The sequence below is a fragment of the Lithobates pipiens genome, unplaced genomic scaffold (genome assembly GCF_037356315.1).
Source record: "Lithobates pipiens isolate NorthernLeopardFrog02 unplaced genomic scaffold, aLitPip1_a1.2 Scaffold_19, whole genome shotgun sequence".
NCBI classification, from domain to species: domain Eukaryota; kingdom Metazoa; phylum Chordata; class Amphibia; order Anura; family Ranidae; genus Lithobates; species Lithobates pipiens.
This window is the reverse complement of record NW_027507764.1, coordinates 246420723-246446946: the sequence shown is the minus strand read 5'-3', so window position 1 is coordinate 246446946 and position 26224 is coordinate 246420723. Positions and strand designations below refer to the sequence as shown.

Here is a 26224-nt window from a genome sequence, read left to right as displayed (position 1 = left end):
GAGCTGAGGACAGACCCGGAGTTTTCCCAAAAGGCTTCTTCAATTTTCTACGGATCCCAGGAGATGGTTCCAGAAACTTTGTCAATTACAGCCCTGTCCTAAAGAAAGGGAGTTTTTACAGTTTGGGTGTAAGAAGATGCAATAACCATCTGGAGGTTACAAGAGTTTAGGAAATGCAATTCTGTTCTATTTTCAGGGATGCATAAGGGTTGTGGAGCTTGTAAAAATACAATTGTAAGGTGGCTTCGGATGGCCATCAAAGAAGCTTATAGGGCCTCAGAAGTAGTTTTCTCAACATTCACTCGTCACCATGGGATGGATTTGCTCTCAGCAGCAGAGCAGTCTTTTGGCAGGAAGGTCCTGCGAGCGGTGGTCCCACCCTAGAGTAAGTACTCTTATCTCCAGGTGCTGTCCTGAAAGACAAGGTGAGAAAACCTTAGTTAGACCTACCGGTGATGGTATTTCTAAGCTTATTTTAGGACCGCATCTGACCCTCCCCTGATTGTGATTTTACTGTGGTATTGTGCTTAGTTTTTAGCATGGCTGGAGTTACTCAAAAACTGAGGCCATGGTGGAAGTGTCCAAGCTTTAAAGTGGGGACTGCAGTGTTTCCTGGGAAATGGGTGGAGCTGCGCTCTTTCCAGGTGCTGTCCTGAAAGACTCGTAGAAGCTAGACACTGGTACAACAGTGTCTGTATGTTTCAATTGGCTGTATATAGTTCTTTTGTGAGTTACAAAGAAACTGGAAGAAGTGGATTCTTCCTAAAATTTCAGGAAGCAATCATCAAAGCCCTTTTGTAGCCACAATGTGCTTTGGCTCAAATCCAGATGCAGTTAGCCGGATGCATGAGAAGCATTTTCCTGATGTCTTCCCTGGTACCCTGCTTAAAAGTCACCACAAAAAGGATGCCATGTCTGTAGCAGACGAAGAATAAAATGTGACACCTATTTTTCTGTCCTGGCCAAACTGGTCTCTCTAAGGACTTTTTGTGGCTACCACACACTAGTTTAGTGTTGGTCTAGGGTGCACACTTCTGCAAAAGGAAGGTCTTGAAAAGAAGTCAGGAAATGGACTATCACATTTTGAAAGACTCTAAAATCAGTGCTGTATTTTGTTCTGAAAAGTTACAAAAAGATGTGTAAAAAGCAAAAAACAAAAAAGTGTTGGGTGAATGTAGTATTAAAACAGAAGTGTAGCGCTCCTTTATATTCACTCCTTTATATTCCACCACCGAAGCACACACAGCCTCTACAGAAGCACACAGCCTCTTACCAGATGCAGTTGACCACCTAATTACAAGTGGTTAAAACACGCAGTTATGCCCCAGTAATGGCTCGCAGAGAATCATCCAATCCATCCGTTAATAAACTCTGCTTAAAGCCTCTCCAGACTGGGATGGTCAGATGGGTGTATAGAGCAGTGACTTCCCAATGGATGTATCACAAATGAAGAAATCAAGCCCTCTCCTCATAGTGCAGTAAGCTTTTAATCTGTATTTATTGAAGATAAAAACACACATGGATCCAGGTTAAAAACAGAGTGTTTGAATTGTAAAAGTTTACAACCAAAAAAATGGACTCTGCTTCACTTCGGTACATGACGTCACACGCCAAAGCTACACGTTTCATCATAAGACCTGTGTGTGTGGCTAGGTGACAGCGCAAACACTTTATGTACCCGGACAGCAGAAATCCCCTTGCGTTCCAGTGCCAGAAATTAGGAAAACAAAAAATGCCAGATGACTTGGCAGCCATTACTAGCAACCACAATGAATTTATACTTCATTTACATTATTATTATTATTATTATTATTATTATACAGGATTTATATAGTGTCGACAGTTTACTCAGTGCTTTACAACATTGGGGCAGATGGTACAATTACACTACAATTCGATACGGGGGGGATCAGAGGGCCCTGCTTGTTTAGAGCTTACAATCTAGGAGGGAGGATTAAGTTGTACAAAAGGGTAATAGCTGTGGGGGGTGAGCTAATTGAGAAAATAGTGCAGTTGTTAGATGTAGGCAGGAGAGGCTTCTCTGAAGAGGAAAGTTTTCAGGGATCGCCTAAAAGTGGATATATTTGAGTACAGTCTGACAGATTGGGGTAGCGAATTCCAGAGGATGGACGAGGCTCGAGAGAAGTCCAGGAGGCGGATATGGAAGGAGGTGATGAGGGAGCTAGAGAGCAGGAGGTCTTGGGAGGAATGAAGAGGGCGATTAGGTTGGCATTTTGAGACTAGGCTAGTGATGTAGCTGGGGGCAGAGTTGTGGATGGCTTTGTAACTTAATGTTAGTATTTTGAATTTAATCCATTGGGCAAGTGGCAGCCAATGGAGGGATTGGCAGAGAGGGGTAGCAGACACTGAGTGATTTGTAAGGTGGATGAGTCTGGCAGCATTCGTGATGGACTGAAGGGGGGGGGGATAGTCTATTTAAAGGTAAGCCAATGATGAGGGAGTTGCAGTAGTCAAGGCGAGAGATAACCAGGGAGTGAATCAGCTTTATGGTTTCCTTGGTTAGAAAGGGCCGTAGCTTGGAGATGATGCGGAGGTTGAGGCAGCAAGGTTTGGATGTGGGGCCGAAAGGAGAGTTCAGAACCCAGGATAACACCTAGCACGCTGACATGGGAATGGGTGGATGGTTGTGCCATTGCTCTTGACAGAGAAGTCAAGGGAAGAGGCACATGGGGGAAGAAATATTATTAGCTCGGTTTTGGACAAGTTGAGTTTGAGGAAGGGTTGATATCCATACAGATATGTCTGTTAGCAAGTTAATGATGTGTGAGGAGACTGATGGAGTGAGTTGAGGGGTGGAGAGATAGATTTGTGTGTCGTCAGCGTAGAAATTATGAAGCCAGAGCTGTAGATTGAAAATAAGAGGTCCAAGAATAGAACCTTGGGGAACCGCGACGGAGAAGGGAAGAGGAGTAGAGGAAGGAGAATTGTAAGTGAAACTGAAGGTGCATTACATTGTGACACTCAAAGTACATTACACCTCAAAATGAATTTTCATGATGGACACCAATATAAAAACCTACTTCACTTAATATATTATATACGGATTTAATCCAATCGCATCTCATGGAACAGAGAAGTGAACCCCATCTTGTGGTACAAAAACATGATTACAACCCAGTTAATACATATACCCAAAATTCATACAAAAAATGCACCTCTTTTCCATCTAGGTGTACCTCCAGATCCTTTAGTACTAAAACATTTCTAAAATGTTCCACTAAGAAAGTAGTATATTTGTTCCAATATCTATGTGGCCTTCAATATGTGGGCTGTATGGTGCTTACCTTCCAAACTAGAGTCTGATCTCGTTGCTAACATTAAAAGTGAGTTCCCCAAGCACAGGGTTTCAAACACTATGCCCAGTCACAAAAGAAATCCATAAGGAACCATAAGGAGTGAGATTTCTAGGCTTGAGACCTGGTAGAGCTATAAATTAAAAACCTATGTCCCATATGGACTTAACATAGAATTTGACTTGAGAGCATTTATAAATAATGGCTGAAAACTTTTGTTTCAGCTAGTTCGTTCTTGGTGTCCCCAATGTTACTTTATTTAAAGCTATATTTAAAGCTATGTGCATGTTTATATTGGCTTGTTTCTGGAATTAACTAGTCTAATTGGGGTCAAATATAATATCTATATACTGTACATATTTTTGTGGTTTATTTTTTTTGTGCATATATTTTTTTTTTTGATTTGTTGGAATTTTGTGTATATATATGTATTGGGTTATAATACATTTTTTTTGTACCACATGATGGTGTACACTTCCTCGGTTCCATGGGACGTGATGTTTGAATTTATTCTATATATATATATATATATATATATATATATATATATATATATATATATATATATATATAATAGTTTTAAGTAGGATTTTATATTAGTGTCCATCTTAATGAAATTCATAATTTTAAGGTGTAATGTAAACCGAATATGAATTCATTGTGGTTGCTAGTGGCTGCCAAGTCATCTATTTTATTTTATTTTTTCCCAACTAACGGCACTGGGAACTGAAACGCAAGTGGATTTCCACTGTCTGAGTACATAAAGCATGTTTGTCGCTTAGCCAAGCCCCTGGCAACGTCTTGATATGATATATTATTGTGTCGTGTTAACTGGTGTTTGCTTTGCTGGAATGCCAATTAGCTGCAGCACTGATCTGTTCTGACAGCAGCAGGGTGCTGTTCTCAGAATTCAGAGTCCTGCAGCGCTGCAGGAGGAGGTTTTTCCATGAGGAGCCTGGGGTGGTCAGTGGTTGGGATCGCTCCTATGCTTTGACATGCATATCTTTTTCTTTGTCTGGCAGAGATTTCCATTGATGTGAATAGAACAGTCTGTTTTTTTGATTCCGATCACGGTTGTATGAAAATATTAAGAGTGGGTGGATGTGAAACCCTGGATTAAATATTATACGTCAGATAATATTGACAACCGAGTTTTATTGTTATGGTGATTAAGATTTTTTATAGAATTGCAACATTAGATGATATATAAAACCTCCTCCGGAGAATTATTCCCTCCCCTTCCTCTCCTTGTATACCTTTTATGTTCTTCCCTTACTATATAATACTTACTATAAACATACTTTAGAAGTTATGGTCAAAACTTTAAAATCATATATTTTCTTTTAGACATATTTATATTTTCTTGGGATTAAAATGTTTAAAACTCAGCTATAAGAATGTTTTCAAATTCTAAAATATATAAGGCCATTTAGTGTCATTCCCACGAGAATATCTTGAAATTCTTCTTTGCTTTGTATCATCCGTACTTCAATATGTCTACTTTTTATTTCTGGTATCACATAATTTGTCTTATATTCTGTACATGTAATTTATTTTAACATAAAATAAAAAATTTTGAACGAGAAGAGTGGGTGGATGTGTATCAGAAGCTTCTAATATTGGGCATAGAATGCCAGGACAGTTCAAATACTCCAAGTGACCACCAGAGGGCGCGCGCCGCCCAGCGCCACCAGAGGGCAAAAGACTGAGCCACTGCCAGGGTACAGACATACTAAACTACTGACCAGGGTCACCCCTGGGGAACCTAGAGTGAGCGACCGTCCAGCTGGAGGGATCACTGCTGTAGTTTCACTGGGTCTGCTAAGAGGGCCTGTTGCCTATTACTTATCCTAGGGACTGTACTATGTCTGCAGACTCTGACCATGATGATGTGATAATGACATTGTCGAAAAGGGGTGGTGCATGAGTGACCCTAAAATGATGCCCCCCCCCCCACCTAAAAAAAAGTTCTGCGGACGCCCATGGGTGTTTGTACTATTAAAGTGAAGTTCCACCGAAAAAGTTAATTCTGCTGCTTTTCAGAATCCCCCATGCCCCCCCCCCCCCTATCACATTTGCCACCTTTCAGAGGGGAGAGGTGAGCAGAGATAGCCGCAGTATCCGTGGATAGCTATACAATATCCAGCACCTCCACCTGAGAGCCGAGGGACAGATGGGCTTCAGGTGCCGACATCGCGGGTATGTGTCCATTTTTTAAAAGTTGTCAGCTGCAATATTTGTAGCTACTGATTAAAAAAAAAATGGCGGCACTCTGCTTTTAAGGCATTTCAGGGCCTCTTGAGAACTAGCATAGTTAGTCAGATAGTGAAATGAGAAAAATTATGCAGTTTGAAAGCCTGAAGGACGTCATTGGTATTTTTGCCCCCATACGTGGCTAGGCTCCCAAAAGTCTCACATGTGGGATACCCATATTTGGGAGAAGTAGTAGCATGTGTTTTTGGGTGCAATTCCACATATACTCATAACACGTATGAGAAATATTGCATTAAGCTGACAACTTTGGCTAGGCCGCTTTATTATTTTAGGACTTTACCTATAGCAGTCCCCAGACGGGAATTAACTTGACTACAAAATTCGATTTGCTTTGTTTGGTTTAATCGCTCTCAGATGAATACATTTGACTTTACACTCCCTAAAACCCCCTGGAAGCCAGTGACGTCCCAACCTTTTGGTGTTTTTTTTCACGCTGCACAAATTAGTTGGCTTGGCATGGCAAAAGCACCTGCACCTTTATGGGTATCTCTTAAAGCTCTCTACTACCATTCTTATGCTATTGGGTCATTGATGTGGCTTCCCAATAGATTGCAGCCGCCTATCCTTGTCTGTCTTACCTTATCTTTAGTGGTCTGGGACATGCAAAAGGATCGCAAACCCACTTTCTCACCACATACCCTTTCAACTTCTGTCTATTACCAAGTCCATTTCAATGGTGGATTAATAAAGGACTATTTAGATGCTGGTAAACCACACACCTTATGATACTTTTGTGAAAAATGCCACATGCTGTCAACTTACATCTTTTTATATAGACTAAACTTGGTGTTTGTTACCCTAACAAAATAAAATAAATCCTGTTCCCTTAAAGCATGTTATACAGCACAGTGCTTGTGCTGTGTAATGTGGCCCCCTGTATCACCTGAAATACCCGGCTGATCCTGCCTTGCAATACCCTTCCCCCTGTAAACTGACCATGGTTAATCATGGCTACTGAGCCCTGACACCGCGGTCCTTTTACGCACCTCCGTCATCTGCTGCGATCTGCAGCTCTCCTGTGTCTCCGGTCTTCATCCCCCTCCCTGCCTGTTGGCTCTCACTAGTGCTGCTCTCCCCACTGCTATAAAACTATTAAGTTTAAACCATTCCCATTGTTAAGAACATGTGTCCTAGTGTCTGCTTTATATAAAATAAAACTGATTTTTACAGGTTTTCACATCGCTTTCGAGCACTCGCGTGATTTACTCTGCTCTCTCCTCCCCCCCCCCCCCCCGGCTGACATCAGCGGGCATGCTTGGCTCCGCCCACTGGAGCTGTGAGACGGGGAGAAGAGAGCCGATGAGTCACATGAGCGCTGGGAGGTAGAAATCTGCTTTTTCAATTTTTTAGAGCACTGGCACTCATGTCCTTTTTTAACAGAAGCGATGGTATAAACTTAACATGTTGGCTTAACAACCACTCTAAATTGCTTATGGGTCCCCTCCCTGACTTATGTTTAAATTGTCAGCCTAGAGGTCTGAAGAAAGGTAGTATTTCCACATTATACTTATCCCTGATATAGCTAAACTGTAAGCTTCCCTATATGAAGCTCTGGGAACCAGATATAAAAATTTCATTAGATTGTTAGAATTAACCGAATGACAATAATTCGCGATCTCAGTCAACATATCGTTGATGGAATGTAACTATAAGATGTTGCTAAAATGGGACCTGATAGAATTTTGAAAGTGCACCTGACAGCCTCGCCTAACTGTTTTTGGCATTGTGGCCAACTTGGCACCATGTACCACATTTGGGGCTAATGCCACAAAATAGTCAAATTTTGGATCAAAATCTTTGGCCATTTGGTCTCAAGAGGGTACATATTTGGATCTCCTGAACTGGCTTTATTCTAGAAATTACCCCCTGAGGTCCCAAAGAACTCTAGGTGGCTGATTTTGTATATGACTTTAGCAGCTAGTAGAACAATAGCAAAATATTGGAAGCAGCCTGTGGTACCACTTTGACTATGCCAAACACAAGTTTAATTGTAATATGGTTAAAAAATATAAAATGCTCACCTGCACCCTACATAACGCCACTGTGAAATTTGACAAAATACGTGGGATCCATGGATCAAATACTGTGTGTATATATAGCCCTTCTCTTTTTCTGCCAGTACAGGCAATGCTTTTTTTTTTTTTTCTCTTTCCTTATCTCCTGAACATTTAGGCCCCTTTCACACGGGACAGATCAGTAATGATCCCCTCCGTGATGATCCGCTTGCTCAGCGGGGATCGCTCCGTTGTCCCCGCTGAGCTGGCGGCAGACAGGGCGGTCTCTGCACACTGTGCAGGGACCACCCTGTCAGCTCTCCGCTCTCCTCTATGGTGGATCGGATGAGCACGGATCGTCCGTCCGTGTTCATCTGATCCGCTCTGCAGACGGATAGAAAAATAGGATTTTCCTCTGTCTGCAGATTCCAACAATAGTGGAGGCAGACTATATCGGGTGTCTGCGGATGTTTATCCGCAGACACCTGCTATCCCATAGGAATGCATGTATGTCCGTATTTCATCCGCAAACGGATCGATGAAATACGGGCATAATGTCCGCATGTGTGAAAGGGGCTTTAGGGGCAAATCCTTCATTTTCAGAAGCATGATAGTGGTGGTTCTACTTGAATTGTTGCCTGTAGAACTGCTGAAAATTTAATAGAAATATTGATATTTAAACTGACAACTTTGTGTATTAAAGGAGAAGTCCAGACTGAGCTTGCTTAGCTTCTCCTATGGGTCACAGGAGTGCAATTCGTTTTGCACTCCAGTGACCCGTTTTCAGCAGAGCGGGCTGAAGTCTGCTCTTTGACGTCACAGGAGTCAGTCCAAGCGCCGCATCATCACAACAGTCTGCATCTGCCAGGTGCCTAGACTGATTGCCCACCTTGGCTTGAAACGACCGCTCCCTGCTCAGCAGTTATCTGCTTCGGGAGTTGAGAACTGAGCCAGTGGCGGTGTGCTCATTGCAGAGGCGGCGGACAGATGCAGCATCGGACCGAGTAAGTATGAAACTGCAAAAGAAAAAAACATCTTGTTACATTTAAAAAAAAATAAAAATTTTTGTCCTTTTCCAAAAACTTGTAACAAAAAATCTTTCATAGACTCAACATGCCTCTCGGCAAATTGTCTACTTTCCAAAGTGTCATTTTAGGTGGGAATTTCTACTCTACTGGTATTTTAGCACCTCATGAAATGTGATAGGCAGTCAAAGTAAAAGAAGCGAAAATGCCAATGTATATGTGTGTGTGTAAGGCTATTCTCTATATCTTAGGTTGTTTGTAGACACTAACGCAAACCAAGTAATATACATTTTGCTGGAATTTTTTATTTATTTTTATTTATTTTTTTAAACCAAGAACATGTAGCGGAATAAATTTTGGCCTAAATTTATGAATAAATTTGATTTTATTGGCTATGTAACATAGGCTGAAAGACACCAGGCCATCCATTTCAACCTTTGGGGTGTGAGTGTGCTTGTTTATGTCAATAGTACAATGTATATCCCTGTAGGTTGTAATCGTTGAGGTGCCCATCTAATAGATTTTTTTTTTTTTTTTTTTGAGCTGTTACTGATTAAAATTTTCGTATCCAATTTAATTTTAAATTTTTCTTTAATCGATAAACCAATTTTGATAACACACATACAGATCCAACTACTTTTAGTTTATCTCCTTGCATTGCAACTCTACATTAGTCAGTGGTAAATGTGGTATACACTATATACAATCACCCGACACTAGTTAGTTTCCACAATCCATGACTTAACGTCACAGTTCACACAAATAAGTTTTAAATTCAAACTGTAGCGCTGACGTAAGGATTTTTTTTTACACACTAGTGTGACAATCCCTCAACCTCCGGTCTAACTAATCACTCACCTTATGGCATGGACCCCTGTGCAAACAGGTGGTCATGCAAGCGGGTATCAAAAGGGTTAACACGGACCATAAACTTCTCTTGCGTCTCCTTAGATCTCAGCAAGGACGCCAGGTCATGGGTAGAAAGAAAAGATCCAAGTGCTCACTGCCTAAGTATAAGATTCAATTTTTGTGTTTAAAACACAAACTACTCACATAAAGATGATAAAAACACAGCATGTAAAGCCGACAATCGTGTTTGTTCCATAGGGCAGTAGTGGGTGACGTCATGCGTAGCTCCTCCCCTGTACACGTTACATTCAATCAGAACTTCAACGTCACCAGACTCCTCCCCCCCTTCCCTTCGTTAGCAGACGGAGGCATGATGACATTTATGTCCGTGACGTCACCAGATCTCCGGAACTCCCTGAAGACCCAGAAGCTAGTGGATATGTGAGTACCGATCAAAAGAATTTTGATCAATCAAAAAAATTAATGATCGAAGAATTAATCTTTAATTTACACAGCCCTAGTTTTTTTTTTTTTTTTTTTTTTTTTTTTTTTTGTTACTGATCAACACTCCCTGTTGTCACTGCTTGTAGAAGAGCATTCCACAATCTTGCCACTCTGACAGTAAAGTTCCCTCTACGCAGTTTAAGGTTTAACTGCTAGTTAACTGTCTTATAACAAAGGTGGAATTTTTTTTTTTTTCCTTTTTTTTTTTTTTGTTTAGATCATAAACCACCAAAAGAAAGCTCTACTTGTGTAAAAAAAAATAAAAAAAAATAAAAAAAAATTGTCTTGAGTACAGTGTTGCATGAACAATTGCTAGTTAAAGTTGCACAGTGCTGAATGGCAAAAAATGCTCTAGTTATGAAGGGGATAAAACCTTCTGGAGGGCGTTTGACTGTGTGAACTGGAGATTTATGTCCTAGGTTCTGTGCCATATTTGGTTGCCAAGATTTATTCCAACCTGACAACAAGTCAAGGCCAACACAGTTCTTTCTGACTCCCTCCTCATTACTAATGGGACTAGACAGGGGTGCCCATTATCACCTCTTCTCTTTGCTTTAGCCTTAGAACCTTTCCTCTGTTTGCTTAGCGTATCAAGGTTATCTGTTGGGGACATGCAACATAAAATATCAGCATATGTGGTTGACCTGCTTTTTTTTTTTTTTTTCCCTGACAAATCCAGTTCTCTACCAAACCACCTCCCCGAAATGGAAATCTACAGAATGCTATCCAACTTGAAAATGTATTTCAATAAATCAGTAGCCATGTGGGTTGGTGTTCTTCACCCCCCTCCTCCAGACTGAGATCCAATTTCAAGTGCAATTGAACAGATTCAGCTCTGAAATACTTGGGTACACTTTTTATATCCACTGTATGCTCCCTCCAGATTGTCCTGTACCTTTGAACTTAAAGGGGTTGTAAACCTTTGTGTGTTTTCACCTTAATACATAGGAAAAAAACTTCCGACAGTGACCGGCCCCCCAGCCCTCCCGTTTTACTCACCTGAGCCCTTCGTTCCCTTGGCTGAGACGCGCTGTTCCCCGCTGCCCGGGTTTCTCGGCTCTTGATTGGATAGATTGATAACAGCACTGCCATTGGCTCTTGCTGCTGTCAATCAAATCCAGTGACGTGGGTGTCAGGTTGGGCCTGAGTACGGCATTCTGTATCTATAGATGCAAATGTTGGACTCGGGAGCGTGGCTGCAAACTAACCAGTTTACTGATGCGAGGAGGAGCCATGAGAGCCACCGGGGGACTCCAGAAGACTATGATCGGGGTCACACTGTGTAACGCTAACAGCACAGTGGAGGCAAGTATGACATGTTAAAGGGTTTGTTACCTCTTCTTCTTTTTTTTTTTTTCCTACCCTCCTCTTTTGAGCAAAGCTTGTACTTTTGTATTTGCGCTTGTACTTTGCTAAAGACTTGGCATCGGGGGGTAGATAAAACCTTAAAATGTGCATCCTACCAAAATATCTTTTACTCTTTCAAGCTCTTCTAATAGGAATAACCTTCCATTATTTTAACCACGATTAACGGCTTCAGGGTGGTTGTTTAACTCTGAGAGGCCGTTAATTAATGGCCTCCCAGAATTCTGCTCTCTGTGCGCCCCTGGGGCGCGTACACGAGAGCATCCGTGACCGCCGGGTCCATCGCGGCCGTTTACCACGTGATCGCTCCATCAAATGACGGAATGATCACTTGTAAACAAACCGGCGTCCTGTTATGACGCTGGTTCCTCCCTCCCCCTCTCTGTACCGATCGGTACAGCGGAGGGGTAAGAGATCGGTGTCACCAGTGCTGTGGGCTGCATCTGCAGTTCCCACATCGCTGCTCACCGAATTTAACACCTCCATACCCCGCCAATACTCTGCAACACTCTGCAATACCCAGCCATAGACACCCCCCCCCCCCTCACCGCACTCCGGTGCTTCTACTAACTCGCCAATACGATCAAAGCCAGAATCTTTTTATTTTATTTTTAATTTTTATTTCAGGCTTCCCAGCCTAGAGGTGAGATGTGGGGTCTTATTGACCTCCAGATCTCACTGTAAAGAGGACCTTTCATCCCATATTCCTATTACAAGGGATGTTTACATTCCTTGTAATAGGAATAAAAGTGATCAAAAATTTATTTTTGGGGAAAAAAATGTCAAACTAAAATAAAGTAAAATGAAAAATATATTTTTTTTTTTTTAAAGCGCCACTGTCCCCATGTGCTCGCGTGCAGAAGCAAACGCATACGTAAGCCCCGCCCACATATGAAAACGGGGTTCAAACCACACATGTGAGATATCGCCGTGAACATTAGAACGAGAGCAATAATTCTAGCCCTAGACCTCCTCTAACCCAAAACACGTAACCAGTAAAAAAAATTAAAACGTTAACTATGGGGATTTTTAAGTAGCGACGTTTGGTGCCATTCCACGGGCATGTGCAATTTTGAAGAGTGACATGTTCAATATCTATTTACTCAGCATAACTTCATCTTTCACTTTATGCAAAAATTGGGCTAACTTTACTGTTTATTTTTTTTTTAAGCACAAAACAGCCTTTTCCCCCCCAAAAAAGCGTTCGAAAAATTGCTGCGCAAATACCGTGTGAGATAAAATTTGCAACGACCACCATTGTATTCTCTAGGGTCTTTGCTAAAAAAAATATATATATAATGTTTTGGGGTTCTATGTAATTTTCTAGCAAATAAATGATGATTTTTACATGTAGGAGAGAAATGTCAGAATTGTCCTGGGTGCTCCAGAACGCCTGATGGCGCTCTCTGCATTTTGGGCCTCTGTATGTAGCCACGCTGTGTAAAAATCTCACAAATGTGGTATCGCTGTACTCTGGAGTAATAGCAGAATGTGTTTTGGGTTGTAATTTGTGGTATGCATATGCTGTGTGTGAGAAATAAACTGATATGACAATTTTGTGGAAAAAAAAGGAAAAAAAAATCTTGATTTTGCTGCAAAGAATTGTGGGAAAAAATGACAACTTCAAAAAACTCATCATGCCTCTTACTTAAATACTTTGGAATGTCTTCTTTCCAAAAAGGGGTCATTTGGGGGTATTTGTAATTTTATGGCATGTTAGGGTCTCAAGAATTGAAATAGGCCGTCAGTACTTCAAGTGTGATCAATTTTCAGATATTGGCACCAAAGCTTGTGGACTCTATAACTTTCACAAAGACCAAATATCCAACAATTTGTACTTATTTTTACCAAAGATATGTAGTGGTATAAATTTTGGCCAAAATTTATGAAGAAAAATTACTAATCTGCTAAATTTTATAACAGAAACGAAGAAAAATTCATTTTTTACAGGATTTTCGGTCTTTTTTATTTTATAGCACAAAAAAAAAAGCGAGAGGTGATTAAATACCACCAAAAGAAAGCTCTATTTGCGTGAAAAAAAGGACAAAAATTTCATATGGGTACAGTGTTACATGACTGAGTAATTGTTATTCAAAATGTGAGAACACCAAAAGCTGAAAATTTGGCCTGGTTATTAAGGGTGTTTAAGTGCCCACTGGTTAAGCAACTGCACACTCTATTCATCAAGTTCATCTGGACTCACTGTCCAAACAGTACGGAGGACCAGCAATTCCCAATGTTTTGAAATATTATCAGGCAGCCTATCTAGGTAGGCTCATTGATTTGAGCTGTCATACTTCGTCAAACTCTGAACGAGCTCAGATGGATATACAATGCCTTGCAAAAGTGTTCACCCCCTTTAGATTTTTACCAATTTTGTTACATTACAACCTTTAGTTCAGTGTTTTTTTTTCGGAATTGTATGTGATGGATCAGAACACAATAGTCTAAGTTGGTGAAGTAACATTAGAAAAATATATACATAAGACTATTTTTCAGAAATAAAAAAAACTGATAATTGACGTGTGTATGTATTCACCCTTTTTGTTATGAAGCCCATAAAAAGCTCTGGTGCAACCAGTTACCTTCAGAAGTCACATAATTAGGGAAATTATGTCCACTTGTGTGCAATATAGGTGTCATATGATCTGTCATTACATATGCACACCTTTTTGAAAGGCCCTAGAGGTTGCAACACCTAAGAGGCACCACTAACCAAACACTGTCATGAAGACCAAGGAACTCTACAAACAAGTAAGGGACAATGTTGAGAAGTACAAGTCAGGGTTAGGTTATAAAAAAAAAAAAAAAAAAAAAAACAATCTTTGATCCCTAGGAGCACTATCAAATCTATCATAACCAAATGGAAAGAACATGGCACAACAGCAAACCTGCCAAGAGGGCTGCACACCAAAACTTGTGGACCAGGCAAGGAGGGCATTAATCAGAGAGGCAGCACAGAGACCAAAGGTAACCCTGGAGGATCTGCAGAGTTCCACAGCAGAGACTGGAGTATCTGTACATAGGATGACAATAAGCCATACGCACCATAGAGTTGGGCTTTCTGGCAGAGTGGCCAGAAAAAAGCCATTTGTTTCAGCAAAAACAAAATTGCACGTTTTGTGTTTGCGAAAAGGCATGTGGGAGACTCCCAAAATGTATGGAGGAAGGTGCTCTGGTCTGTGACTAAAATTGAACTTGTTGGCCATCAAAGAAAATGCTATGTCTGGTGCAAATCAACACATCACCCAGAGAACACCATCCCTATAATGAAACATGGTGGTGGCAGCATCATGCTGTGGGGATGTTTTTCAGCAGTCGGGACTGGGAAACTAGTCAGAGTTGAGGGAAAGGTGGATGGTGCTAAATACAGGGATATTCTTAAGCAAAATCTGTACCACTCTGTGTGATTTGTGGCTAGGACAGAGGTTAACCTTCCAGCAGGACAGTAACCCCAAACACACTGCTAAAGCAGCACTTGAGTGGTTTAAGGGGAAAACTATAAATGTGTTGGAATGGCCTAGTCAAACCCCAGACCTAAATCCAATAGAAAATCTGTAGTCAGACTTAGATTGCTGTTCACAAGAGCAAACCATCCAGCCTGAAGAAGCTGAAGCAGTTTTGCAAGGAGGGAATAAATCCCAGTGGTAAGATGTGGCAAGCTCATAGAGACTTATCTAAAGCGACTTGGAGCTGTGATAGCAGCAAAAGGTTAAGTGCATTGACCTTTTCTGTTATTTTGTCCTATTTGTTTGACCACTTTCTTTCTTTTTTTTGTTATTGTGAAGCAAAGTTGTGGACATGTTCTGTAAATTAAATTATGCAAATCCTCAAACCAATCCATGTTGATTCCAGGTTGTGAGGCAACAAAACACTAAAATGCTCTGTGGTGCTACGAAGGCTCTACCATGTAGCCTAAAATCGCACCCTGTGCCAGGTCCCACAATTATACATATATGCTCGCACCTCTTTAGACGAGCTTCCCTCTACTTGAGATTCTCCTTTATTCCCAGTCTTGGAACCCACAATTTCATCTGGATCTTCATGATCAGACTTTCTTGACCCTACGCCAAGCTGGTTGCTATCGAGCTTCCCACTTTCTGACTGACCATTGGTCTTCCATTGCATCTTTAATGGAAGGCACTGGCCCCTTATGTCGAACATTTTTGTGGTGCCCTTTCACTACATCATTTTCTACATTCTCTACCAAACCTCAAACTTGGTTCTCAAAAATGGTCAAATGTCGACTTAAACCCTGAGGTTTTAGTCGGCATTTGACCACTTTTGAGGAATACTGTTGGGACGAATGGACCTTTTTATTAAGTTCTGTCTAAGACCTACAATCTGTTGATCCACACCCCCCAGCCCCCCCAACCACCACTACTTTTCTATGAGGAATTTGGAAAGGGAACTAAACTGCACATTTATGCCAGACCAACAACAAAACGTTATTGGCTTTTCCCTAAAAATTCCTTTGTAGGAAGATTCAGCAAAGCAATTACTTTTTTTATTTATTTTGTTTGAGGTTGTGGTACCATACCCCTCATATACTACATACATTTTCCCCCAAAACCACCAAACTCTGTTGGAGATGCCAGGAGGAGAGGAGGAACATTGCTCCACATCTTCTGGTCCTGCCCCAAGCTTGAACACTTCTGGAAAGGCGTCTGGAAGATTATCCAAAGATTCACTGATTGTGAGATTCCTGACCATCCAGTCTTTTTCTTATTGCAAGTTTCGACCATCCCAGCGCAAGGTTTATGTCGCCTACTAAATGCCAATGCCTGTATTCCTCTTAACTGGAAAAACACACAGCCACCAACTATCAGTTGTGTGCATCACAAAGTGGAAGAAATGGAAGACCTAATACTTGGAGCTGTTTTGGATCATAATTTATCTGGGAAAAAGGGGAAAGAAAGTACATCTTTGGAATATATCCACTGCAATGTATAAACATTGTTTTTCTCTTTAAACCAATGCAAGAAATTTGGAGAGCTTTTAACATCTTGTTAGCCACTGACAATGCTGCCTTTGCTGTACTAAAATCCTAAGTTGTGGTGTTAGCCCTGCTCTAGAGTTCTAACCTGCTAGACCAAAGAACTCCTTTCCTTGAAAAAAAAAAAAAGCAGGGAAGAACTCTGGAAGGGCTGATAACACTGCATGGGACATCAGTACAGCAGACAATGTCAACCAACAGGAAGGTGGAAGCTCACTGGATTTCTGGCAGGATCATAAGGTATTTTTCTGTACTTGAAGTGTTTTTAAAGGGAGAAAATCTAGGGTGAGATGTAGTATAAATTTTTCCCAGACCTACACCTTAATTCTAATTTTTAAAAGCCTGTAGTAGATTATCCATACAAATGGTATAGTAATGTTTGGCATGAGAGGCAATTGACATTTTTTGTTCACTTACATGCTATTTTGATTATTTCCAGTGACATAGATCTTGTTGTTTTTGGAAAGTGGGATCACCCACCCTTACAACTATTGGAACAAGCACTACGCAAACAAAATATTGCAGAGCCTCATTCCCTCAGAGTTCTGGATAAAGCAACGGTATGTGTGTGAATGTAAGCCCTGGGACTTTTACAGCCATGTTTTAGAGTTTGGTATTGGTGTAATCTGTGTGTTTTTTTTTTTTTATTTTTTTTTTTATTTATTTTTTGTTTTCCAAAAATGAAAGGTAGCATCTTAGCCTCTTGAACTCTGATTGTTAGGATGGTATTTGTCCACAGCTGTTGTAGTGTTTAATTTTTTTTTTTCTGATCTTTAATGGATTAGAGGTGTAAAAAAAAAGAAAACTGATCTCCCCCTCTCTGTGTGATTAGATTTGTTCAGCTGATTACTGACATTTGGTACAAAATAAAATTATTTTTCTGCATTGAGAGGCACAGCCTTTGATCAATAGATCACATGAATTAATAAAGTGCAGTGCTCCTAAATCCAAATTCTGCATTTAAGCAAATTAGTAAAACCCACTACGTTATATAGTGATTAAAAATGTGAACAAACCAATATTATCGAGCAAAAACTGAAAAATCTTGCACTAGAATGGGCATTTTTTTTTTTTTTTGCTGTCACCGCATGGTGCCATTCTGGTGGCCATCTTGGATTTGGGAAAGCTATAAATTCCCCTGGTGAGCATCAGTAGCCATTTTCTTTAGGATTCCAATTGATTACATTGGCGGCCATTTTCTTAAAGCCTGAGCTGGTCTCTTGTGGCAGCATTACATGTGCTTTCTCTTGCTGCTTCCTGTATCCACTGTGTGTGCAGGATGCTGGATGGTTCTTTGCTGAACGCTGAAGCTGCTCTGCAGATCATTGCACCGCTGGTGGGAGCTGCTGACAGTTTTCTCCTCTGCATCTGGGAACCTCCTAGGGACTGCTGGCACTGCTGTGGCTATCACAGGAACACCCCAGGGTGTTGAGTCTAGCGCTAAGTACCCCCCCCCACGCGGCGGCAGCAGGGGGGTGGGACCTTCACTGTCCTAAGTCCCCTTGTAGGTGGCAGACAGGCTAGGGTCAGCATGGCTTCAGAAACTGGCTTTTCTTCCCCCGAAATCCAGGCTATAGCAACCAGGTCACCTGCAGTTAGCGTGGTGCGCATGGACACCCTGACGGCAGTCCTTGACTCCTATGTTGCTAAGATAGAGGTGGCAGGAAAGGTGCTCGTAAGAGGCCCCTGCCCCCCCCGGTCCTCTGGGGAGAGCTCTGATGCAGACTCGGGCCCTGCTGAAGCTGGAGACCCCTACTCTGACCTATCGGATGTGGCTGACCAGGACCGTGAGGATGATTCCTCGTCCGGGCGCGACAAGGCTCTTGTTGGAGCACTTATCACAGCTGTGCGTGATACCCTGAAGATTCAGGAGCCAGCGGATTCCTCTGGTGATGTACCAGTCCCTTTTGTGTCCCGCAAGCCAGCACGTTTACTTAAGGTGTTCCCGTATTTGACTTATTTTGACAATTAACGGCTTTTTCGTCTGCCCGGTGCTTCAGCAAAGTGACCCCAGCCTGACAGGATGCCCACGGATGGTCAGAAGCGTCCCTGGAACAGCAAGCCTAACAAGCCTGCGAACAAAAGTGCCACCGGACGAAGGTTTGCCCCCACCCATGTCTCAGGTGGGGGGGTCGTCTTCGGGAGTTTGCAGCCCGTTGGACCTCCCAGTTATCAGACCAATGGGTCTGCGATCTGATTTCCACAGGAAAGAGTTTCTTTCCTGTGGAAAACAGGATAGTTTAGAAGATAGTTTCTCTCTTGGCCACCAAACAGATTCTTTCCCTCCAGCATACCCGTGTCCCTGGTTCACCGGGAGGCCCTGTTATGGGCAGTGAGGGACTTGCTGAATCAGGGGGTGATTGTACCAGTTCCAGAATCGGAGCACTTCCAGGGGTTCTACTTAAATCTATTTATGGTTCCCAAGAAGGAAGGAGTACTTCCAATATTGGACCTAAAAGCCCTCAATCACTTTGTAAAGGTGCAGAGGTTCAGAATGGAATCAGTTTGCTCAGTAGTCGCTGCACTCCATCAGGGGGACTTCCTGGCGTCCTTGGACATTCAAGATGCCTACCTGTACATACCCATATGCCTTCGACATCAAAAGTTTCTGCGTTTGGCAGTCAGGGAAGCCCACTACCAGTTTGTGGCTATTCCTTTTGGCCTGGCATCGGCCCCCGAGTCTTTACCAAAGTACTGGCTCCAGTGTTGACGTTGTTGAGACAATGCGGAAACGCGATCATGGGTTACCTAAACTATCTCCTCCTGAGAGCTTCTTCCACCTCAGAATTAGAGGAGGATGTGGCGATCACCTTGCAGTCCCTGCAAACATTTGGGTGGCTGTTGAACCTAAAGTCAGTGGTGGTACCGACTCAGCGTCTGGAGTACCTGGGGTTACTATTGGACTCCAGGGAAGCAAGGGTTTTTCTCCCCTCAGACAAACTACTGATTAACCGCAAGTGGTCATCACTTCACTTTTGCATGTGGGTACTGGGGCTCATGGTAGCCTCTTTCGAGGAAGTACCTTTATGCCCAGTTCCACACCAGAGTCCTGCAGAAGGAGATCTTGACAAAATGGGACAAATCTCAGTTGTCCCTGGATCGGCAGATCCAGGTGAGCCAGCCAGTCAGACTCCCTGATCTGGTGATTGAGGTCCCCAGTGATTCAGTCCGGAAAATCTTTCCTCTGAAATGAACGGTGGTCACTACGGACGCCAGTCTGTCCGGGTGGGGTGGAGTGATGGGGATTCAGTCGGCTCAGGGCCTCTGGTCAATGGAAGAATCCAAGTTGCAGATCAATCTGCTCGAATTGAGAGTGATCAGGCTGTGCCTCCACACGTGGTCGACTTGTCTTCAAGGGCGTCCGACCAGGGCACAGTCAGACAACGCCACGGCCGTGGCGTACGTAAATCACCAAGGGGGAACAGGAAGCTCGGCCGCTGCTCGGGAGGTCGCTCACATACTTTGATGGGCAGAGCGACATGTTCCGGCCCTGTCGGCCATTTACATCCTGGGGGTGGAAAATTTGTCAGGCGGACTATCTGAGTCGACAGATGCTGGAGCCAGGAGAATGGCCATTGCATCCGGAGATATTAAGGCTGCTGTGCCTGAAATGGGTCACACCAGATGTGGATCTATTGGCCTCCCGGCTCAATCGGAAGGTGCCTAGAGTCATGTCCAGGACAAGAGATCCGTGGGAACAGTACCAGCTGATCTACGCCTTTCCTCCGCTAAAACTGTTGCCACGTATGCGTCGCGGAGGGGATTCCAGTAATCCCGATTGCCCCAGATTTTCCTCACTGGGCCTGGTACGCAGACCTGGTGGGCCTGATGGCAGACGCTCCCTGGCGACTGCCGTTGCAAGAGGACCTCCTAGCTCAAGATCCAATCTTTCACCCTGCTTTACCATCACGGGCTTGAACGGCCTGGCTATTGAAAGCCAGGTATTGAGGAACCAGGGTCTGTCGGACTCGGTGATTCCAACTATGCTGATGGCATGGAAATCTTCCAGGAAGATGTACCATCGTACTTGGAAGTCCTACATCTCCATGTGTGAGGAGAAAGGGTGGCATCCTTCTCTATATCCAGGATACTGCTGTTTATTGAGCAAGGGGCAGATTTTAGCTCTGGGTGTCTTTTTTTATTTTTTTTTTTTGTTTTTTTTTTGTTTGTTTTTTTCAGCGACCCCTGGCATCTCACTCATTAGTGGGTACCTTTGTGCAGGGGGTGCGACATGTAGTCCTTCCGGTGCGTCCTCCGTTACCTCCGTGGGATTTGAACCCGGTGTTGTCGACGCTTCAGAAGCCGCCGTTTGAGAATATCAGGGAGATTCCTCTGCTGACCCTTTCACAGAAGGTGGTCTTTCTTGTGGCCATCACATCGGCCAGGAGGGTTTCGGAACTGGCGGCCTTGTCCTGCAAGTCGCCTTATTTGGTCATCCACAGGGATAAGGTGGTGTTGTGCGCAACTGTCCTTTCTACCGAAGGTGGTTTCGGGCCTTTCATATCAGAGGACATTGAATTGCCATCATTGTGTACTAAGCCGATGCACCCCAAGGAGGTGGCCCTTCACGCTCTGGATGTGGTTAGGGCTCTGAAGGTGTACTTGTCTGCCACAGCTTCCTTTCGGAAGTTAGACTCACTGTTTGTTTGCCTCGGTGGCTGGTCCTTAGAAGGGCATGGCGGTCTCGTCTGCCACCATTTCCAGGTGGATCAGACAGATTGTAGTCCGAGCCTATGCTGAGAAGGGGCAGGTGCCTCCCTTTCCAGTCACGGCCCACTCTATAAGAGCAATCGGATGTCTTGGGCCTTCCGACATCAAGCGTCTATCGCTCAGGTGTGTAAGGCGGCGACCTGGTCTTCTGTCCATACGTTTACCAAGTTCTACAAGGTAGACGTCAGTGCATCGGCTGATGCCTGTTTTGGCCGCAAAGTTTTGCAGGCAGCCATGTAGTTGCAATTTAATTTTTTCCTGTTTTTTCGCTAAAAACTCAGTACTGTTTTTTGGGTTAATGCACTGTTGCATTACTTGCGCAATGTTACGGTCTTGGGGATCAATCCTGTTGAGGATACCCGGTTATATAGTGGTGGTCTTCCACACACTGCTGTTTTTTTTTTTTTTTTTTTTTTTCTCTCCCACCCCTCGTTTGGCACTGCTTAGGGACATCCCATTTAGAGGAGGTGTGTCGGTCGGTAAATATAAGAGAAAATAGGATTTTTTGGTACTCGCCGTAAAATCCTTTTCTCTGTAATTCACCGACTGACACAGCACCCACCCCTCCTTTTTTTCTACGTTCTACTGATTGTTGACGTACTGAAGCTGTTAGGAGCAGTGGGAAGGGTTGATGGCATGGGGCCCACCCCCCTGGCGGGATTAAAGTTCTGTGTATTGTGTAACAATTTTGCCTAGTTTCTCCTAATGGCAGGCTATACAACCCATTTAGTTAGAGAGGAGCTGTGTTGGTCAGTGAATTACAGAGAAGGATTTTACGTTGTGTACCAAAAATCCTATTTTGGTTACTTTTGCAGCCTGAAATAAGTACAGAGTTGTGTTTTATCCAGCTGTATTTACTCAGTACAACTTATAACATCAAAGCAAACATATAGGAACACTTATTCATAACACACTGGTAAACAGAGCCACTATATTGACAGCGCTAAGAAAATAATCATACTGAATGAGAGTATCAGAAAATGGGGAAAAAAAGTTCATAAGTCTCAATAAATGTGCAAAATCTTTGTGTGAATAGTGCTGCATACAGTTCCCAGGCAAGGAGAGAGATCCCTTCAAAACGGTTAACCACATCACTATCTTAAAAAGGACTCTCGTGCTCTGTCACTCCCGATGGTAATGCACTTGCCCCTAAAAGGGTTAGATAACGGCACCTCAAAGGTAACATTAAATATAGATCAATACTGGTATTCCAAATCAAAAATCCCAGTAAAATTCATTGGTGTTTCTTATATGGAAAAAGAATCAAATACAATCCATAGTGCAAAACATTTTAATAAACAACCAAATCCACACTCTTTAAAATCCTACGTACAATGTAGCTTATAAAATGTCACATGAAATGTCAAAAGTGGCGCACGGTCTGATATCACCCCAGTCTGGATCAAAGATTGTAAAAAGCTTTGGCGTTGATGGCGATTCCCGGGAAGACCTGCATTCTGACCATGACGATGAACAGCTGCATGGTCACACCCATACGTATTTTGTTATCACGTCTTCATCTGTGGGCGCAGCAAGTTCGTAATATATGGTGAGAAGAGCAGACAGCGGACCACTCCCCCGGCCAGCCTCCCCACCAATGGCATCACTGACAATGCCGAGCAACTATCCAGAAGTCCCCGCAGACTCAGATGCAGACTAAAGGTCAACACGGATTCTGTATTAACTCGTGGTCATCGTGTATGTTCATTTACATAAACAAACGTGAATGGATCACACACACAGATCAAATGTATTCATATACCATAGGCCAAAATATAAACAAAAAAATACACCAGTGGTACATGCATTGCTCTAGAAAAGCTGGTATTAACAGTATACCATACTTATATTGCGATTACTAATAATAAAAAAGTGTCAACGAATCGTATACCTACAACGCCAGCACACGTTTAGCGCTGATATTACAGCGTTGACACACGCTAGCGCCGGTGTTAGATATTGAATGCCAAGTAGGCATCAAAAATTAGATCGCCTGGATGGCCATCAATCAATCCCACTTGTGTTCCAATCTAGGTAGCAAGTAGAGGGAAGTGCATCCACCCAAAAACATCAGCACTCCAACGAGCGCTAGCGCGCGTTAGCGCCTGTTTTAAACACAAAACCAGCGATCTAGGGCAATGCACCCCCACCGTATAAACGTGATACAAATGCAAGAATGTTTTTAAATCTATGCACCTTACATAATGTATAATTGCACTACTCTAAAACTAAGATCAGTATGCAGGGAAGACACAAAAGCTTTAAAATTGTATTATGTAAAACCTAACAAACCTGATTTAAGAATCAAATTAAACACAATTGTTAGTGGACATTTGAGACAATAATGCCACTCAACAATACTAAGCTGAAAGGAAAAAGCAATACTAAAAATGGAAGAAAAAACAGAAGAGATCCTTTATAACGTGAAACTCGCTAATCTCAAGATATTTAATTTTGATGTATGTTTAATATATTATATACAATATCCCAAGGACTTTAAGTATATGATGATGGAAAATATTAATAACCACTTTTAAATCACTAAAGAAGTTATTCAAGGGAACATATCAGTCACTTATGAAGCAGTTGAGATCCAGTTCGATATTCATACCGTTAGGATTTAGAGTATTGGTCAGAAAAATCCACTCTGTCTCATGCTTGGACAATGCGCGTACAATGTTACTGCCCCTCCAGGCAGGGTGGATCCTCTCTATGCCCCAAAATTTGAGACCACTAGGGTCCCTATTGTGTTTTTGTCTGAAATGTAAAGAAACACTATGGTCTTTATACCCTATTGAAATATTATAAATATGTTCAGAAACCCTTTTTGCCAAGGTTCTTTTAGTCCTACCGATATACATAAGCCCACAAGGGCATTGCAAAGCATACACAACATGTGTAGTCATGCATGTAATGAACTTTTATTTCAAAAACTCGACCATTCGCTGTAGAGGTAAATTGATCGATACCCCTCAAATGTGTGTGTACTAGTTGACAAGGTTTACACCTACGGCAGGCGAAAAACTTGACCGATCCCAAAACCTATGCGGACAGGAGGGCGGATCTAATAATTAACAATCTGATCACCAAAGGATGGATTCCGTCTGTATATAAACTGAGGAGTTTGCGGAATCATGTCCTTTAGTACTCGATCCAGTTTTAGGATCTCCCAATGCTTTCAGACAATAGCTTCTACGTCCTTGTATTGTCCATGTAGGGTGCTAATAAAACCCCATTCATGTTTGGTGTCTTGGTCTTTTACTTTAGGTTGTAAGCAGGTTTCTTGGGAGGTCTTTATATAGGTCCCGATCTAAACATTCAGATGAGTACCCTTTCTCCTGGCTTTTGTTAAATAGTCATCATCCGAAGAACAATTTCTGCGAATGCGCAAAAACTGCCCTTTAGGGATATTGCGCAACCATAAAGGGTGATGGCCACTATAGATGGGAATATAACTATTCCTATCAGTAGGCTTAAAGAAGGCCTTAGTTGAGAGAGTATTGCATCCTTTCATTGTTACATCCAAAAAATTGTCGCTACTCCAATTAAACTCAAGTTTAAGGTTATTCATGTTTGTGTTCAACCACTCAGAGAAGGACTTCAGAGATTCCTCTGACCCCTGCCAGATGAAAAATCGCCGATGTACCGTTGGTAGAAAATTAACTCCCGCCGGCAGCCAGAGAAAATCCACCTGTCCTCCCACTTGCTCATAAAAAGGTTGGCGAGACTCCGCGCAAATTTTGCGCCCATCGTCACACCTTTCCTCTGGCTATAAAATTTTCTATCGTACCAGAAGTAGTTATGTTAAAGACAAAACTGTAAAGTCATTTTCAAAAACATTTTTTGGATGAAAGGGAGATCCTCTCTGGCAAAATGCCCAGTTTAATGCCAGTAAGGCATCCTCATGTTGGATGATCGTGTAAAGGGACGATACATAGTGTTGGATGATCGTGTAAAGGGACGATACATCAGCAGCAACAAAAAAGATTTCAGATCCTTCTGTAAATTCAACATTACGTAAAAGTTGTAAAAAATGAGTAGTGTCAAATAAGCCTTCATGCTCACAACACATTTATTTGGAGGTAATATAACATCCAAATGATATAAGACCAACATGTCAATAAAAAAAGGGAAAAACTGAATCGGAGTTGAAAGCTCATCCCCACCCCCCTTTCTAAAAATGATTCTAAACTCAATCAGGTGTAGCTAATCTCCTTCTCAATGGCACACAAAGCCATTTGACTTTCAATTGTGATCATTTTGATTAACTCTGCATGAAAAGAGATTTTCTGGAGCATTTTAGTCCCTGGCAGTGCAACTGAAGAAAACCATCTATGGGTGGCAAGGCACTGTGAAACTATCTCCAGGATAAAGTTGTGGACAGGCACAAGTCAGGAGATGAATACAAATTGCAAAGGCTTTTTTTCTTTTCATACATCGGGGGATACAGAGCAATAGTAGTTACTATGGGGTTGATGGGCACTGGCATGCCCAAGACGAGAAGTGCACTCCCTATATAACCCTTCCCACTACTGGGAGTCCTCAGTTTTTTTTGCCAGTGTCTAAGGTGTTGGACACGAGTAAAGATGTGCTGTGCTTCACTGGAGCAACCCTTGCTGGGGCTAGCCATGCTGACCAGATCCATTCAAAGTGTCCTTTTTTGGGCCTAAAGGAATGGTACATGGACCTCATATTCCAAAGAAACAAGGTTATGCCTGCGAATGCCTCTCCTTTTTAGAGAGCTGGACCCTGGGATCCAGTACTTTATGGTAGTAAGGCCATAAAGTTTTACTGGCTGGGTGCTGTTGCAGGTCCAGGATTGTGGGTTACCCCTAGGCTCCCCTGCTTCTGAAGGTTTACGGAGCCCACCGTGAAGGGTGAAGATTGGGTTACCACAGAAAACCCTGCGTCGGCAAGGTAAGTGGAGTTTCTAAGAAATATCTTTGAATTTTCTTAGGCATGACCACATTATTTTACTTAAAGGAGACATTCATATGTGTCACCACTGGGGGCTGTATTGAGCACTCACCACCTCATGCTGGAAACAGCGCTGTGTCAGGAGCAGATCACTTCCTCCTTCTCTGGCCAAAGCAGCTGTCCTTCGGTAAACGAGGGGGAACTTGTCTCCCCTCCTGTGGCCCCCCTATGCTGAGATTCCCCCCTCGGGGGGTTTAAGAACCCAGATTCACTTTA

General features: G+C 42.6%; 1 protein-coding gene across 1 annotated transcript in view; it reads left to right on the top strand.

Annotated features, from left to right (window-relative positions):
• Positions 1–26224, top strand: part of TENT4A (terminal nucleotidyltransferase 4A) — a 686787-nt gene that overhangs the window by 87968 nt on the left and 572595 nt on the right. Inside the window, exon 3 of the mRNA XM_077491885.1 lies at positions 16761–16881. Coding sequence (XP_077348011.1) covers positions 16761–16881 — 121 coding nt within the window. The remainder of the gene's footprint in view (positions 1–16760; positions 16882–26224) is intronic.